This window comes from Argentina silus (assembly GCF_951799395.1).
Source record: "Argentina silus genome assembly, chromosome: 22".
In the NCBI taxonomy this organism is placed as follows: Eukaryota; Metazoa; Chordata; class Actinopteri; order Argentiniformes; family Argentinidae; genus Argentina; species Argentina silus.
The window spans coordinates 12,330,908-12,345,907 of NC_139676.1; the positions used below are offsets into that span (position 1 = coordinate 12,330,908).

General features: G+C 50.5%; 2 protein-coding genes across 2 annotated transcripts in view; one reads left to right on the plus strand and one right to left on the minus strand.

Annotated features, from left to right (window-relative positions):
- Positions 1 to 909: 909 nt before the first annotated feature.
- On the plus strand, positions 910 to 7,638 carry LOC310821664 (uncharacterized protein). Its single transcript, XM_083693797.1, has 7 exons — positions 910 to 1,030; positions 2,999 to 3,339; positions 3,627 to 3,860; positions 4,106 to 4,508; positions 4,649 to 4,708; positions 4,860 to 5,941; positions 6,139 to 7,638. The coding sequence occupies exons 2-7, from the start codon at positions 3,001 to 3,003 to the stop codon at positions 7,171 to 7,173; spliced, it is 3,153 nt and encodes a 1,050-aa protein (XP_083549923.1). The 5' UTR covers positions 910 to 1,030; positions 2,999 to 3,000; the 3' UTR covers positions 7,174 to 7,638.
- Positions 7,639 to 9,689: 2,051 nt separating this feature from the next.
- The window catches only part of lyl1 (LYL1 basic helix-loop-helix family member), a 6,137-nt gene continuing 826 nt past the window's right edge, over positions 9,690 to 15,000 (minus strand). The window contains exons 2-4 of the mRNA XM_083693489.1: positions 12,781 to 14,097; positions 11,404 to 11,498; positions 9,690 to 11,092 (exon numbers count right to left, since the gene is read on the minus strand). Coding sequence (XP_083549615.1) covers positions 10,557 to 11,092; positions 11,404 to 11,498; positions 12,781 to 13,442 — 1,293 coding nt within the window. The 5' untranslated portion in view covers positions 13,443 to 14,097 and the 3' untranslated portion in view covers positions 9,690 to 10,556. The remainder of the gene's footprint in view (positions 11,093 to 11,403; positions 11,499 to 12,780; positions 14,098 to 15,000) is intronic.

Here is a 15,000-nt window from a genome sequence, read left to right on the forward strand (position 1 = left end):
TCGGCACATAATCCCTCAGGATGTTGTTCTGCCTTTAAACCCCTCCCACGCAGATTCTGACTGGCAGGAGTTGCCTGAGTTCCACTTTTCTGGTCTAGTTCCGTAATGGTGAAGGCACTGAAACACAGAGCTCTGCTTTAGCTGACTTTGCCATGCACATGTATGATGTTCTACTGTATTCCCAGTAAGCAAGCCTTGTGTGTGTGTGTGTGTGTGTGTGTGTGTGTGCCAGAGCACACAGCCCAGCCTCTTTTCTGCTAAATTCCAAGAAGAGGCATTGGGTCCCGTAAAAATAAAATAAAGAGTCCTATATCCTACTATATTCCTAAACAAATCTGACCTAGAATGCACTCTCACACAGATGGCTACCCTCAACCTCTAGTATATAATACATGCCATTTAGCTGACACTTTTATTCAAAGCAACTTACATCGCAGTGAGTGCATAGAGTTCAGTATATATGGTCCCAGCAGGAATCAAACCCACAACCTTCACTTGTGGGTAGAGTAAACCCATGCTCTACCAACTGAGCCACAGAGGACCGCACCCCACATCAGAATCCATATCAGAGCACCGCACCCCACATCAGAGTCTACACCAGAGGACCACACCCCACATCAGAGTCTACACCAGAGGACCGCACCCCACATCAGAGTCTACGTCAGAGGGCCGCACCCCATGTACCCCCCTAACTTGACTGACTCACATGTGTCGCCTGTTACACCTCCGCCTCTCCATGGAATGCCTGGAAGCCATGGAACAATAGCACAGGGAACGATTGTGCACCGGTGTATGTGTGTGTGTGTGTGTGTGAGAGAGAGAGCGAGAGAGAGTGAGTGAGAAATGGAGTGGGTAGACAGGTAACTCCCCGAGACTGCGAGACACTCCCCCCAGACTGTGAGACAGATGGTTACTAGTGAAGGACAGTAGTGAGGTTGAACAGGTGTCTTTAAGACGGATTCATCTCACAACAGGGATAAAGGACGGAGGTTCAAACATAAAACGGATATTTTACTGAACATTTGACTGGGTAAGTGCGTTACCTCAGGGTCTGTTACCATAGTATGGCAATGTTTATATTTCTGTAGCCTAGGAGAGCTACCATATGAGCTGGATATGATATTGGAGACTTGCTGGATATGATAGACCGGCAGGCCAATGTTGCTGGCCAAGTTGACATGGGGTGACATGGGATGTCCTAACCAATAGTTTCAACAGGTATACAGTACATGGACAGCACATGGACCTGTCTACATGTACAGCTGCTTAGAGTGACCTGTGAAATTGGAGTTTATTTACAGAACTGTCCATATCTTGTGCGGTCTTCTAAATCAAGAAGGTGTTTTTTTAGGTGACCCAGTCTCCCAGTCTCAGCTTCACACAGTGGAGACTGTACTTACTGTATACACAGGATTAGCTCTGGTTGAGGAAATAGGAGAATAGCAGAGAAATGTTGACTTGACTGTAATCAAGTGTAAGGTGAGGAGCACACTCGTAGTTTGTTCAGGGCTTAGCTTGTAGAGAGAACATTTACATATCCAGCCATCCAACATGAATACTGCATGTGATATACTCTAGGCAGTGTTCTATCTTCTATGACCATGTACGGTAGTGTGTGTGTGTGTGTGTGTGTGTGTGTGTGTGTGTGTGTGTGTGTGTGTGTGTGCGTGTGTGTGTGTGAGTGAGTGTGTAGGGAGGTGGGTGTGGGTGTTTAAGTGCATATTTGTGTATTAATTCACACACATTGGTCGATGCAAAATGTGGTTGAACAGGATTGGCAGGGTGTGGCAGGCAACTGTTCACCCATGCAGAAGGAAAGAGATGAAGAGAGAGAGGGGGGGAGATGGAGAGAGAGAGAGAGGGAGAGGGAGAGAGAGAAGAGAGAGAGAGAGAGAGAGAGAGAAGAGAGAGAGAGGGAGCGAGAGAGTAAGAGAGAGAGGGAGTAAGAGAGAAAGAGAGAGAGAGAGAGAGGGGGGAGATGGAGAGAGAGAGGGAGAGGGAGAGAGAGAGAGAGAGAGAGAGAGAGAGAGAGTAAGAGAGAAAGAGAGAGAGAGTAAGAGAGAGAGGGAGTAAGAGAGAAAGAGAGAGAGAGAGAGAGAGGTAGCTGAAAAGAAAAACATTCTCCATCCGTAATCTGAATCTTTTCACCTGAAACCCACTAGTACACCGATAGACACACAAACACACAACTTTGAGATAGACACAACACACAGGCACCAACACACAGGCACCAACACACAAACACACAACTTTGAGATAGACACAACCTCTACTGTCTCTATCTCAATAAAGCAGAAATGACCAAAAAATATATATATATAAAAAAAAAAAGATTCATATTGAAATTAAGACAGATAATTATCACACTTATAATCTCTCTCCAATGACTGACATGTACTATATATATATTTTTTTTTAATAAATGTATTTATTCATTTAACAGGTACAATGAAATACAATGAACATTAAGGACTCCTTTTTTATATATATATTTTTTTTTTTAACCCCCCCCTTTCCCCACCCCTGGTCCCACATATAATTTCTATGAATACAATAAAAAACAATTAATAAATAATAATAAATATTCAACCCTTCCTTCTCAACACAGTGGTGACTGACATGTACTGTAAGTTATATAATAACAGTTATGAGACAGCAGGCAGCCCAGCCCAGCCCACATTACCAGTTATTCTTTCCGAGGGTGTGTGTGTGTGACAAGCCTGCGGTGAAACACACCCTGCTTGTCAGTGAAATGATCGATCACACACAGTTTACATGCGTAATTGACATACCATAAGCCACGGGTGTTGGAGAAATAATAATGGTCCTGTAGTCTTGTAGTTGAAGGGCGTCTTCGGACCCCCAGGCCCTATCTTTACTAGTAAATGGACTAAAATGGACTACTCTATCGTCACTATGAAATGAACAGTACTCTTACTCATGAATCTTCACTGTATAATCAGTGTAAACTGTATACGTTTAATATGTCTCCCTTCAGCTATGAGTGAAGACCGGAGACGAAGCCCTCCTGGGTCTCCACCACCCCCAGAGCTCCGCCTGGTCCTCCTAGGGACCATCGGCTGTGGGAAGACCCTGTCAGGAGACACCCTCCTGGGCCAGCCGTCCTCCAGCTCCCCCCCTGGTTCCCACAGGAGCTGCCAGGTGAGACAGGCCACCTCAGAGGGCCGTAGGCTGACCGTGGTGGAGGCGCCGCGATGGTACTGGAGCGGCGGGCACATGGAGCCCAGCGTTAAGAAGGAGACGGAGCGGGCCTTGGACCTGACAGCCCCAGGGCCCCACGCGTTCCTGCTCCTGGTGCCCGTGGGCCAGTTCACAGAGGTGGGTTCAACGGCTTTGGCGTCTGTCATTTTCTGGCTAATCCTTTATTGTTGTTGTTGTTGTTGTTGTTGTTGTTGTTGTTGTTGTTGTCTTTCATGCCGTTTGAAGTGGTATGGCGAAGTGGAACTTTCCCAGTCAGTACTGTATGCTGTACTGTTGTTTCCTTCTGTGCTTGATGTTAAAATCATCTTTTTCTGAAATCAAAATGTTTAGTGTTTTTCTAAGCAAATTCAACATCATCATCATCATCATCATCATCATCATCATCATCATCATCATCCCTCTAGGTGGAGCGGAGGGTCCCAGCGGAGCTGGAGGAGGTGTTTGGGCCGGGGGTGCTGACCCACACCCTGGTGCTTCTGACCTGTGGAGACTACCTGATGGGCCGGGGGGAGGGCGACTACCTGGCGGGGGAGGACCCGGGGCTGAGGGAGATGATTGACAGGTGCGGGGGAGGGTACCACATCATCAACAACCGTCGGCCACAGGAGAGAGAGCAGGTCCGGGCACTACTGGAGAAGGTGAGGGGGGGGGGGGGGTCAGGGGGGGGGCAGCCAATAGGACCGTTCCATTGAACACTCGACTGATACATTTTGCACATTAATGACACAAATCCTTGTGTGATTATGTGAACATACCACCATGTTGTCGCATTATGTCGATGACAACAATTACAATGTGCCTCAGTGTTTTAAATGTTGAACAGCATGTGTGTCAATCACATACTGGCAGTACTGGCACTGAAGCAGGTTGTCTTTCTCTGCAGGTGGAAAACATGGTGCAAAAGAACAGTGGGAGCTTCATGCCAAACACCCAGCAGAGAGAAATGGAAGAACGAGTGAAGGAGAAAGAGAGGGAACTGAGGGAGAGGTACAGAGTGAAGGTGGAGGAGAAGAGAGAGACGGTGCCAGAGTCTAGCCTGTCGAGCTACGTCACCAACACAGAGATGCTGCATACCAGTGGAGGAAGGAGGGATGAGGCCGGGTACAGTTCTACCATGGGGAGCAGAGGAAAAGAGAGGGATGAGATGGAGGAGAGAGTGACAGTGAAGCCAGTGGGCAATGGGCTCCGTTCAACACCAGCAGCACCAGAGTCAAACGAAAAACCAGAGACCCAAAATGGCAGTACACCACAATTCAAGAGGAGCTCCAGTTTCCGCCTGACTGCAGGTAAAGGCCAATGGAGGGTGGAAACTGTGTTCATTGCCTGTTCTGCCTCACTCTGCTGAATTTGAATTTTCCCCCAAAAATGTGTGTTGTGAATTATGCATTTACACTGCCTTATTGTAATTCTTATTTTCCACCTCTAGATGGAGCTATACTCTCACAGCTGTCTGAAGTCAAACCAACCAAGAAAGTTGTCAATACCCGTGAGTCATGAATTCCTTGGTGTGAATAGCATAACTGTAACACTCTTGCTCTTCCTTTAGTTGCCATTTAATCATTTGTTCTTGTTAGTGAAAATGATTTCAATTTCTTTTCCCCTTATCTCTTCTCTCTCTTTCTCTCTCTCTCTCTCAGTCCACCACAAAATCACCACCTCCTCAGATAAGCCTTCCTCCCCAGAGGCCTCCAGTCCCTCCTCTCCTTCCCCCTATTCCTTCTCTTCTTCTCCCCATACCCCTATCTCCTCTCCTTCCCCCCATCCCTCCCTCTCCTCCTCCTCTCCTTCCCCCCATCCCACCTCTTCTTCTCCCCAGAACCCCTCCTCTATCTCCTCTCCTTCCCCCTATTCCTTCTCTTCTTCTCCCCATACCCCTTCCTCTATCTCCTCTCCTTCCTCCTCTCCTTCCCCCTCTCCTTCCCCTCATCCCACCTCTTCTCCTCCCAAGAACCTCTCCTCTATCTCCTCTTCTTCTCCCCATACCCCTTCCTCTATCTCCTCTCCTTCTCCCCATCCCTCCCTCTCCTCCTCCTCTCCTTCCCCCTCTCCTTCCCCCTCTCCTTCCCCTCATCCCACCTCTTCTCCTCCCAAGAACCCCTCCTCTATCTCCTCTTCTTCTCCCCATACCCCTTCCTCTATCTCCTCTCCTTCTCCCCATCCCTCCCTCTCCTCCTCCTCTCCTTCCCCCTCTCCTTCCCCCTCTCCTTCCCCTCATCCCACCTCTTCTCCTCCCAAGAACCCCTCCTCTATCTCCTCTTCTTCTCCCCATACCCCTTCCTCTATCTCCTCTCCTTCTCCCCATCCCTCCCTCTCCTCCTCCTCTCCTTCCCCCCATCCGACCTCTTCTTCTCCCAAGAACCCCTCCTCTATCTCCTCTCCTTCCTCCCCCTCATCCTCCTCTCATTTCCCCTCTCCCTCCTCCCATCCTCCCTCTCCTTCCCCCCAACCCTCCTCTATTTTCACCACATCCTCCTCTCCCTCTTTTTCCTCTTCCTCTCCTACTCCCCATCCCTCCTCCTCTTCCTCTTCCTCCCCCTCCTCCTCTTCCTCCCAGTCGGAGGAGCTGCGCCTGGTTCTGCTGGGTCGGTCAGGAGCAGGGAAGAGTGCAGCAGGGAACATGATACTGGGCCAGGGGAAGGGGTTTGTGTCTCGACCTGACAGCCCTGCTGCTGTCACTCAGAACTGTGAGAAGATGAAGGCGCTTGTTGCCGGGAGACGGGTTAGTCATCGAATTCCATTTGACTCACTTTAGGCTCCACTTTATGTCAATGTGACACACACACACAAAGGTTTATTGGGTTTGTAATCACCTGACGGGCTCATAGATTAACTGTGAGTTTAAATTTAACTTGTTTAGCAAAGACTATAATATCAACTCTTTCTAGGTTTTAACTTCTGTCTTCTCTCTCTCTCGAGGTGGCGGTGGTGGACACACCAGACTGGTTCTGCTCAGAGAGCCCCCCGGAGGAGGTTAGGGCCCAGATCTCCTCCTGTGTGGCCCTCTCCGCCCCTGGCCCCCACGCCTTCCTCCTGTGTGTCCCCGTGGACCAGCCTGCCCAGGCCGAGCTACAGGCCCTGGGGGCCCTAAAGGGGGTGTTCGGCTCTGGAGCTGTCAGGACACACACCCTGGTCCTCTTCACCCATGCCGACCGCCTGAGACAGAGCGGCAAAGTAGGCCCGGGCGAGGTGGAGGAATACATTGCCACACAGCGGAAGGATCTGCTGGAACTGGTTGAGAGCTGTGGGGATCACTATCACGTGCTGGAGAGAGGGGGCGCAGGAGGAGTGGAGGTGGAGAGAAGGAATGTGGCGGAGCTGCTGGAGAAGGTGGAGCAGACGGTGAGAGAGGGAGGAGGAAGCTGCTACTCCTGTCCCGTGTTCCAAGAGGCTGAGAACAGAGTGAGACAGAGGCAGGTGGAGATAGTGAGGGAGAGGAAAGGAGGAGTGCAAAGAGATAGAAGAGGAGGAGGAGGAGGAGGAGGACGAGAGGAGGCTGAAAGACCAGTGCTGCATCCCTCCATGCAGCCCCTGAGAGAGACAGAGGAGGATGAAGCGGAGGAGGAGGAGGAGATCAAAAGAACAAGGGATGAGGCAGAGAAGAGCGTGAGTGGCATGAAACTGGATACCCTTCCTTCCCTCTCATCCTCCACCCCGTCTCAATCGTTCCTTCGCTCCATGTGGGAGAAGGTGGGGGCGGGGGCGAAGAGGGTCCCCAAGCTAATAGCAGGGGGTGCGTTGCTTGGCGCCGTGGTGGGGGGGTTCTTCGGGGGTCCCATAGGGGGCGCTGTGGGGGCTGCTACCGGATCTGTGGTCACCGAGGTGGGGAGACGGAGGTTCACGAAGAAGACCCCCCCAACAGAGACAGACGCTACCGCTAGCGGAGAGGGCGCTAACGTTGTGGACGAGGGAGCTAAGCTACTAAGTAGTGAAGAAGTGGCCAAAGTAGAGTGAGCCAGAGTTACTAACGCACAATGAACGTGAGATTCTTTGAGGTTTCTTTTGGTTTTGACGTGTTGCTTATTGTAAGCCCAATGAGATTGAAATGATTATATTCTAAGCCCCAGAAATTGTATGGGCTATCTGTGAATAAAACGTTTGAGCTTTGCTTAGGGCCTGTAAATGTATGATGTAGTTTTCTAGCACTGTTTCTACAGATCACAAGTCATTGTTGATTCTGTTTAATTTCCTGTTCAGAGGTTTCAATTGTGACATGCTACTTCATTATGTTCTAAAGGGAGAAATGTTTTGATCTCAAATGCATATAATATGTGTGTAAGGATGTATTTGCATGCTGTTCCATATTCACTTGACGTAATGCCAGACGTAATACACGATTACCATTATTTGATATAAGACATAAGCATATCACTCACCATGTGACTTCCACTGACATTAATATTTATTAAAGAGCTCTAAAACTCATGAAGAATGTTTTCTCCATTCTCTGACATGCTCAGACATGCTCTTTATGCAACTATGTGTGGCCACTGAGATCCAAATGGGCGGTTTTCTTATCACTGAATATCATTATATCATCTACGATATACAGTCCATGGTAATATCACCATTTTAGGTTTGAAGTGCTCATTCACCCAATCCCTTGACACAGGGCTTCAAGGTTTCATGAGGGGACTATGAGGGATGAAATAGGAGTGTGATGAAGTCCAGCAGGTGGCTGTCACTATATGCTGGGAGGGTGTGGTGGCCAACAAGTTGGGCGATGATGGGGTTGGAGGGGAGAGAGAGGGGTGGCAGCGGGGGGAACGAAGGGGGCATTATCTCTAAGTCCCAGACACCCTTGGGCCCCCCCCGTATCAGCAGGACTGAGAGACTACAGTAGGTCACCACCCTGCCAGCCAGCCAACCAGCCCCCCCTATGCCCCCCGTCTGCACCTCCGGAGACCAAGCCTCCACTATCCACCCCCCCTATTTCTCCCACTTTCCATGACCCCTGTTCCAAACCTCTAACCTATCTGTGGTTGTGGATCGTGCCACTGTTCAACCTCACAGGGGGAACCAGGCTGGCACGTCAGTGGTAGAGGCTTATGTAGAAGCAGAGGGTTATGCAAGCAGCCCTTCCTGTTGTGCAGCACCGGGTGTGTGTGTGTGTGGGGGGGGGGTTTGGGGGGATGAGAGTACCCTGGTGGCTGTTTTTCTGTCGTTCTCTGGTCCTTTTTTTCCTCCTCCTCTCTTCCATGCGGCGGTTGCCACCACATAGTCCTCCCCTCAGGAAGCTCGTTGGCCGTGGATGAGACAGCACTAACTGTAGCCGTTTCCTGGCCACCTGAAACAGCCATGCAGCCGGGGACACCGCCGCAGGCCCCTGTGCCGTCTCTCCGCAATAAACCCCCCCCACACACACCCCCCCCCCTCCCTCAGCACAACCCTCCACCCATACGTTATCCTCATGTCCCCCACAATCCAAAACCATAACCTCCTACCCCAACCAAGACCTTCTGCATGACCTCTGCTACTGCCTTCCCTCTTCCTCCACCCCGCCCCCCCCCACCTCTGAAACATCCATCACACACACACACACACGCGCGCACACACGCGCACACACACAGACACACACACACAGACGCACACACACACGCACACGCACACACACACGCACACACACACACACACACACACACACACACACACACACACACACACACACACACACACACCCTCCACAACCCAGACCTTCTACCTGACCCCCTACACCCTCCCTCCCCATCACCCCCCTCTCTCTTATCTGCAGCTGCGCTTGGAAAAAAACGGACCCGTCGTGGACGCGAGGTGAAAAGGCCAGGCTTTTTTTTTTTTCCGAGGCCGGGATTCTCACGGTACTGTCATGGAGCAGCAATGTCCGGTCTGGGCAACCTCACGTCATCAAGTTTCTTCTCTTTTTTCTTTCACCGGTTGCTTTCATAGTGCGGTGTGTTTTTGTTTAATTCCCCCCCCCCCTCTCTCTCTCTCTCTCTCTCTTTTCTCTTTCTCTCTCTCTTTGTTTTTCTCTGCACGGCCATAAATCTGTCACCAACTAAGCAACACAAACAAACAACCAACCAAACGTAGAGCGAGTGAAGTCGTGTACTGAATGAGTCGGCCATTTCCTAGATGTAATATGTGATGACAAATAGTGTACTGAAGAAGGAGGTAGTATATTATATAGTATATATAGTAGTGTATACTATATAATAGTAGTATATAGTCACTTAAGGTTGTACTGGAGGTGGTCTCACCGGTCTCGAGCCAGCACAGAAGTGTCAGTTATTTTGTTTTATAGGTTCACTGTCTTCAGCCTTGGTTTAATCTAGTCATGTTCAAATGTCACGTTGGAACTGAGGGCCCATACCAGCAGCCGAGGGCCCATACCAGCAGCCGAGGGCCCATACCAGCAGCCGAGGGCCAATACCAGCAGCCGTCTCATGTTGTACATTTCCAGTCTACTTCCTACTGTGTTGAGGTTATTCATGCACCGTATATCAACAGTCTAAAGAATGATACCACTGATGTGCATTTTTGTATAGAACAGCAATGTATTGTGAACACAAAGATACATCTTAGCTATTTCACATACAATATACATCTCCTGGCAGCTTTTAGACTGTTTCTCTAAACAGTCAGATGGGTTGTTGTGAAATTATGCTGACAAAAGGCAGTCCTTTGAGCTCGTAATAAGAGGATGTTGAATAAGGAACAGTGAACTAAAACACTTTAGTTCTGTCTGTCACAACATCTTCCAAAGGAGGGTGGGTCATCTTCCCCTCCTGTCAGACAAAAGAAAGAAGGAACTTCAAAAACTGCAACGTAGGCTGCTGAACATTTCACCTTTTAGGCCTAGTCATTGATGTTTCTGATGTTTTGATGTATTAGCTGCCAAAGCAGGGAGCTGAGGTCAAACTGTAATTGCTTCTATGCTCGAAAGATGTTTTAGTGATGTTGGAAAGGTTGCCAGTAGGCTTTGTTGCTGACCGCACAAATGCTCGAGCCTACATTACCCAGGTAGCCCAAAACGCCAGTCATGATGAAAAAGCCCACATTTCCTAGAAAACCTGAACCACAACACTTCAATCAATGACACTGCCAAATAGAAGGAAGTTCAAAACTACCAAAAAATCACAAAGGTAAACCTGGTAAACCACACAGTAAATTTCACAAAAACATACAGCTGAACTTGCAGCCTCAGTATTTCATTGAATGAAGCACATCAATTTAAAAGCCTTAAACAAGCGCATATCTGGTAAGTCATTAAGGTACATCTTTCTGTCAGTTTCGTTGTTAATGCTCCAAGTGAACATACGCGATACTCTTCTTCATCATATTTGTTATCTTCTATGATGTCACCGCTGGTCATTGGCGGCCCTCACCGTCCTTATCTGACCCTTGACCTTTCCCAGAATCCCCCGGGTCACTACAGAGCTCTTAGCCCCCAGACTCTCCTCACTGTCCGTGTCGCCATAGCAACTAGAGGACGCCGGGGAGTTTCCCAGGGCGATGACAGAGTCCATGGAGTCTCTGTCTCGGTGACCCGTGGCCAGGCCTGGGCGGGCTGAAGTCTGGGACTGGGAAGGCGGGGTATCACACTGGAAAAGGGGGTGCAGCTCCTTGTTGTTCACCCCGTCCTCGGACCTCTCCTCCTCCTCGTCATCCTCAGGCGAGTCCCTGGCTTTGTCCTCGGCCTGGTCGTTGAGGAGGGTGACCAGGAAGTTGATGTACTTCATTGCCAACCGGAGGATCTCGTTCTTGCTGAGCTTCTTGTCGGGAGGGTGGGTGGGGATCAGCTTCCTCAGGTCGGAGAAGGCCCCGTTGACGTTCTGCTGTCGCCATCGCTCACGGCTGTTGGTGAAGACGCGCCGCGCCAGCTTCTGAGGGGGGCCTGGTGAAAACAGATAACCACACACACACACACACACACACACACACACACAGACACACACACAGACACACACACACACACAGACACACACACAGACACACACACACACACACACACACACACACACACACACACACACACACAGACACACACACACCATTAAACACACATACTCTACATACACACACATAAATATGGATCTACTGATCCATTGTTCATCAGTGGTCCTTGGAAAGTCCCAAACCCAGACTATGTGACCATTATGCAGTGATGAGGGTTGCCATAACAACCACATACACATGTGTATTTACCATCGTTGAGGTCCAACTCAAAGTGTGAGGAGGGCCTTCTCTTGATGCGGCTGTTAGTGAAGATACCATAGTTACCCGAGGGACCAAGGAAAGAACTGAGAGAGAGAGAGAGAGAGAGAAATCATGAGAAAAATGAGAAAAATCATGAGAAAAATTCCGTAAAGAAAACGCAATACAACTTTGATAGGAAACTTCACACTAAATACATACATACATACATACATACATACACACATACAACCACCTTTCTGGTACAGCTTAATCACTTCTTAAATAGTTTCCTAATTGACAACAACCCCCCCCCAAAAAAATATGAGAGATGAGAGAGAGAGAGAGAGAGAGAGAGAGCGTTCCAGAGTGATTATAGTTGTGTTGATTATGTTTGTGGTGTTGATTGAGTGAGCTGAGAGCAGGCATGGTGTGGAGGAGGCTTCTCTCATTAGGGTGAGTCACATGCTGATGCTACTGTCACTGGGAGCTGAGAGAAACCAATGTTTCACTGCTCCACGACAGGGCCGGGGGGGGAGGAGAGGGCCGAGGGGGGAGGAGAGGGCCGAGGGGGGAGGACAGGGCCGAGGGGGGAGGAGAGGGCCGAGGGGGGAGGACAGGGCCGGGGGGGGGAGGACAGGGCCGAGGGGGGAGGAGAGGGCCGAGGGGGGAGGACAGGGCCGAGGGGGGAGGAGAGGGCCGAGGGGGGAGGACAGGGCCGGGGGGGGAGGACAGGGCCGGGGGGGGAGGACAGGGCCGAGGGGGGAGGACAGGGCCGAGGGGGGAGGAGAGGGCCGAGGGGGGAGGACATGGCCGAGGGGGGAGGAGAGGGCCGAGGGGGGAGGACAGGGCCGAGGGGGGAGGACAGGGCCGGGGGGGGAGGAGAGGGCCGAGGGGGGAGGAGAGGGCCGAGGGGGGAGGACAGGGCCGAGGGGGGAGGACAGGGCCGAGGGGGGAGGACAGCGTTGCCTCACCATGACGGTATTGGACATAGACACCAGGGAGTGTTATGTAAATGGGGCTCTGACTGGTGTTTTTGAGATATGGTGACGGTTTAATATATGGTCGTAGGTAGCACAACGCTAAGGTTGTGGGTTTGATTCCCGCTGGGACCACATATACTGATAAATGTATGTATGCACTCACTGCAATGGAAGTCACTCTGGATAAAAGCGTCAGCTAAATGGCACATCATTTCAGCTGACATACAGCAGGACACATTGAAGGCCACAGGGAACAACAGTTTATAGTTTCGTACGAAACAGAAACTTCAACAGCAAAACACCAAAAACCACAGCTGCATGATGAAATCATGATTTCATAGTTCATAAGTTTGCAACATCAAGAAGCCGGTTACCATATGATCTCTAATGGCATTTACTCACTCACCTGGTGAAGAAGGGGTGTGGGTGCAGGTACTGGTGGGGCAGCAGGGACCCTGAGGAGGGGGTTGGAGCCCCCGGTCCACCCCCGGAAAGGGAGGTGAGCTGGGTGAGGCGGATGTCGCCGTGGGGCCCGTGGGGGAGGGTGGGGATGGGGTGCAGGGCTGTGAGGGGGGTGTTGGGGAGGTGGAGGGGGGGCTTACTGTGGCCCAGGCTGATGACAGGGATATGGGGAGGGAGGGGAGCGACAGAAGAGGAGAAGGAAGAAGAGGAGGACGAGGAGGATCGTGGGGGGAGGAGGGTGGCGGTAGTGGATGCCGTAGGCTCCGAAGGTACTACAGCAGAGAGGAGGGGGGGCGGAGCCGAGGTTGCCGGGGGAGACACACCAAGGCGCCCTCCTAGCTCACTGTCCGTTTCCATGGCGACGGGCTCAGGTGCGCTGACAATGGTGGGGGCGGCAGCAGAGCGGTCTGGCAGCGTGGCGGCGGGGGGCTGCGTCGGGGGGCTGGGGGCGACCGTGCCTCCCTGACGCCCTGCCTCGTTAGCCGACGGGCTGCTGGCGTCTGGCGAGGCGGCGGCGGCGTCGCTGTGATCCGGGCTGGGGTGCTCGGAAGCCGCGGAGGGGGGGTCGAGGGAGGGTGAGGCGGGCGGGTTCAGCTTCTCCATCATGGTGCCCTCGAGGCTCCCCGCACCCCTCTCCCTCTCCACTGCTCTGTCACTCTCCCCCAGAGTGTGCAGACCTCCTGCCAATACTCCAGTAGACCTTTTCTCTCCTGTCACTCCACCTAATGTGGTGTTATTGTCCTGGTTAGTCCTCTGGCCCTGTGGACGAGGGGCCTTCCACTGTTCTTATTAGAGTCCAGGGTGTTCGTGCTGCGGCTGAGGCTAGGACTGACCTCTGGCTCCGCGTGGTCCTCTCTTATTACCCCTCATTCTGATGTGTGCCGTGTGTGTGTGTGTGTGTGTGTGTGTGTGTGTGTGTGTGTGTGTGTGTTTGTGTGTAAGTGTGTGTGACTGTGAGCTTGCATTCATCCCCCTACTCAGGGGCTATAGCTGGACGAGACGACGGTAGCATCTAGAGTTCATTCTCATTATGTAGCAGCGCGAGCTTCCCCTTGCTGTGTCCGTGACTGGACGGCGGTCTTCTTCCCAGAGTTCATCCTGAGAAATAGGGCTGTCTGCGTATGAGTCCCCAAGGGTTGCCTCTGTCCCTCTGACCTTCTGTCCGTATGTCTTTGAGGATGTGAGTCAAAATCCCTCCACGATTCCCGATTATTCCAGGTGCACGATGATTTTCAAAGAACTTGGAAGAATTTCAAAGAACCTGTGGAACAAAAGAACGAAAACGTGTGTCAAATCATGTCACAGGATACAGGTCGTGAAAAAAACATGGCCGCCATTTCTCATCATTTTTGGCAGAGATTCGTGACAATCGTGACAATTGAAAGATTTCTATGTTGTCTTTGTCAAAACAAAAGGTCAAATGGTATCTGACCTCTATCCACTATCAAGGTTTCAAGGCTGTTAAGTTATTACACATTGTACAATTTTCCCACGTGGACATTAAACCACTTGTGTTGATTAATTGAAAGGCCATTTCTGTGAAAGGGTTCTCTTATGATGTCATAACAGATACAGTTGCTATAGTTTTCTCTGAATGAATTCCCTTGGTCGTCCATTGTTAGCGACCATGATGTGTGCTTGGAAGATTTGAAAGGGAAGGACAAACAGGACTTCATCTTTTCGTTTTCTCAATAAACTACGCAAGACGTGGATGAATCATGTCTGGGTGTCGCAATTCAGATTCTTCCCTTTTCTCTCTCCTAAATGAAGAGAAGTACGGTTCCTCTCTCTTAACCCCTTTCGTGTTGAGTAATTTATTTATATATTTATACATCTTATTTGTAGCCTTGGCTTGTTTATCATGATAGGTTTCGGGCAGTCTATTCCAAAGATATCTTGATGGTATTGATACACACACACACACACACACACACACACACCCGCGCACACACACACACACACACACACACACACACACACCCGCACACACACACACACACACACACACACACACACACACACACACACACACACACAGACATACATACACACACACACACACACACACACACACACACACACACACACACACACACACACACACATAAACCTCAGAGAGAGCAGCCGATGTGGATGAAAAAAGGTGAAAATTACATAAAATATA

Excerpts from the sequence above, each read along its gene's own strand:
- LOC310821664 (XM_083693797.1), top strand. The coding sequence starts at position 3,001 with ATGAGTGAAGACCGGAGACGAAGCCCTCCTGGGTCTCCACCACCCCCA. Across the intron at positions 3,861-4,105 it reads TCCGGGCACTACTGGAGAAG|GTGGAAAACATGGTGCAAAA; the intron begins GTGAGGGGGGGG and ends CTTTCTCTGCAG. Across the intron at positions 5,942-6,138 it reads CGCTTGTTGCCGGGAGACGG|GTGGCGGTGGTGGACACACC; the intron begins GTTAGTCATCGA and ends CTCTCTCTCGAG.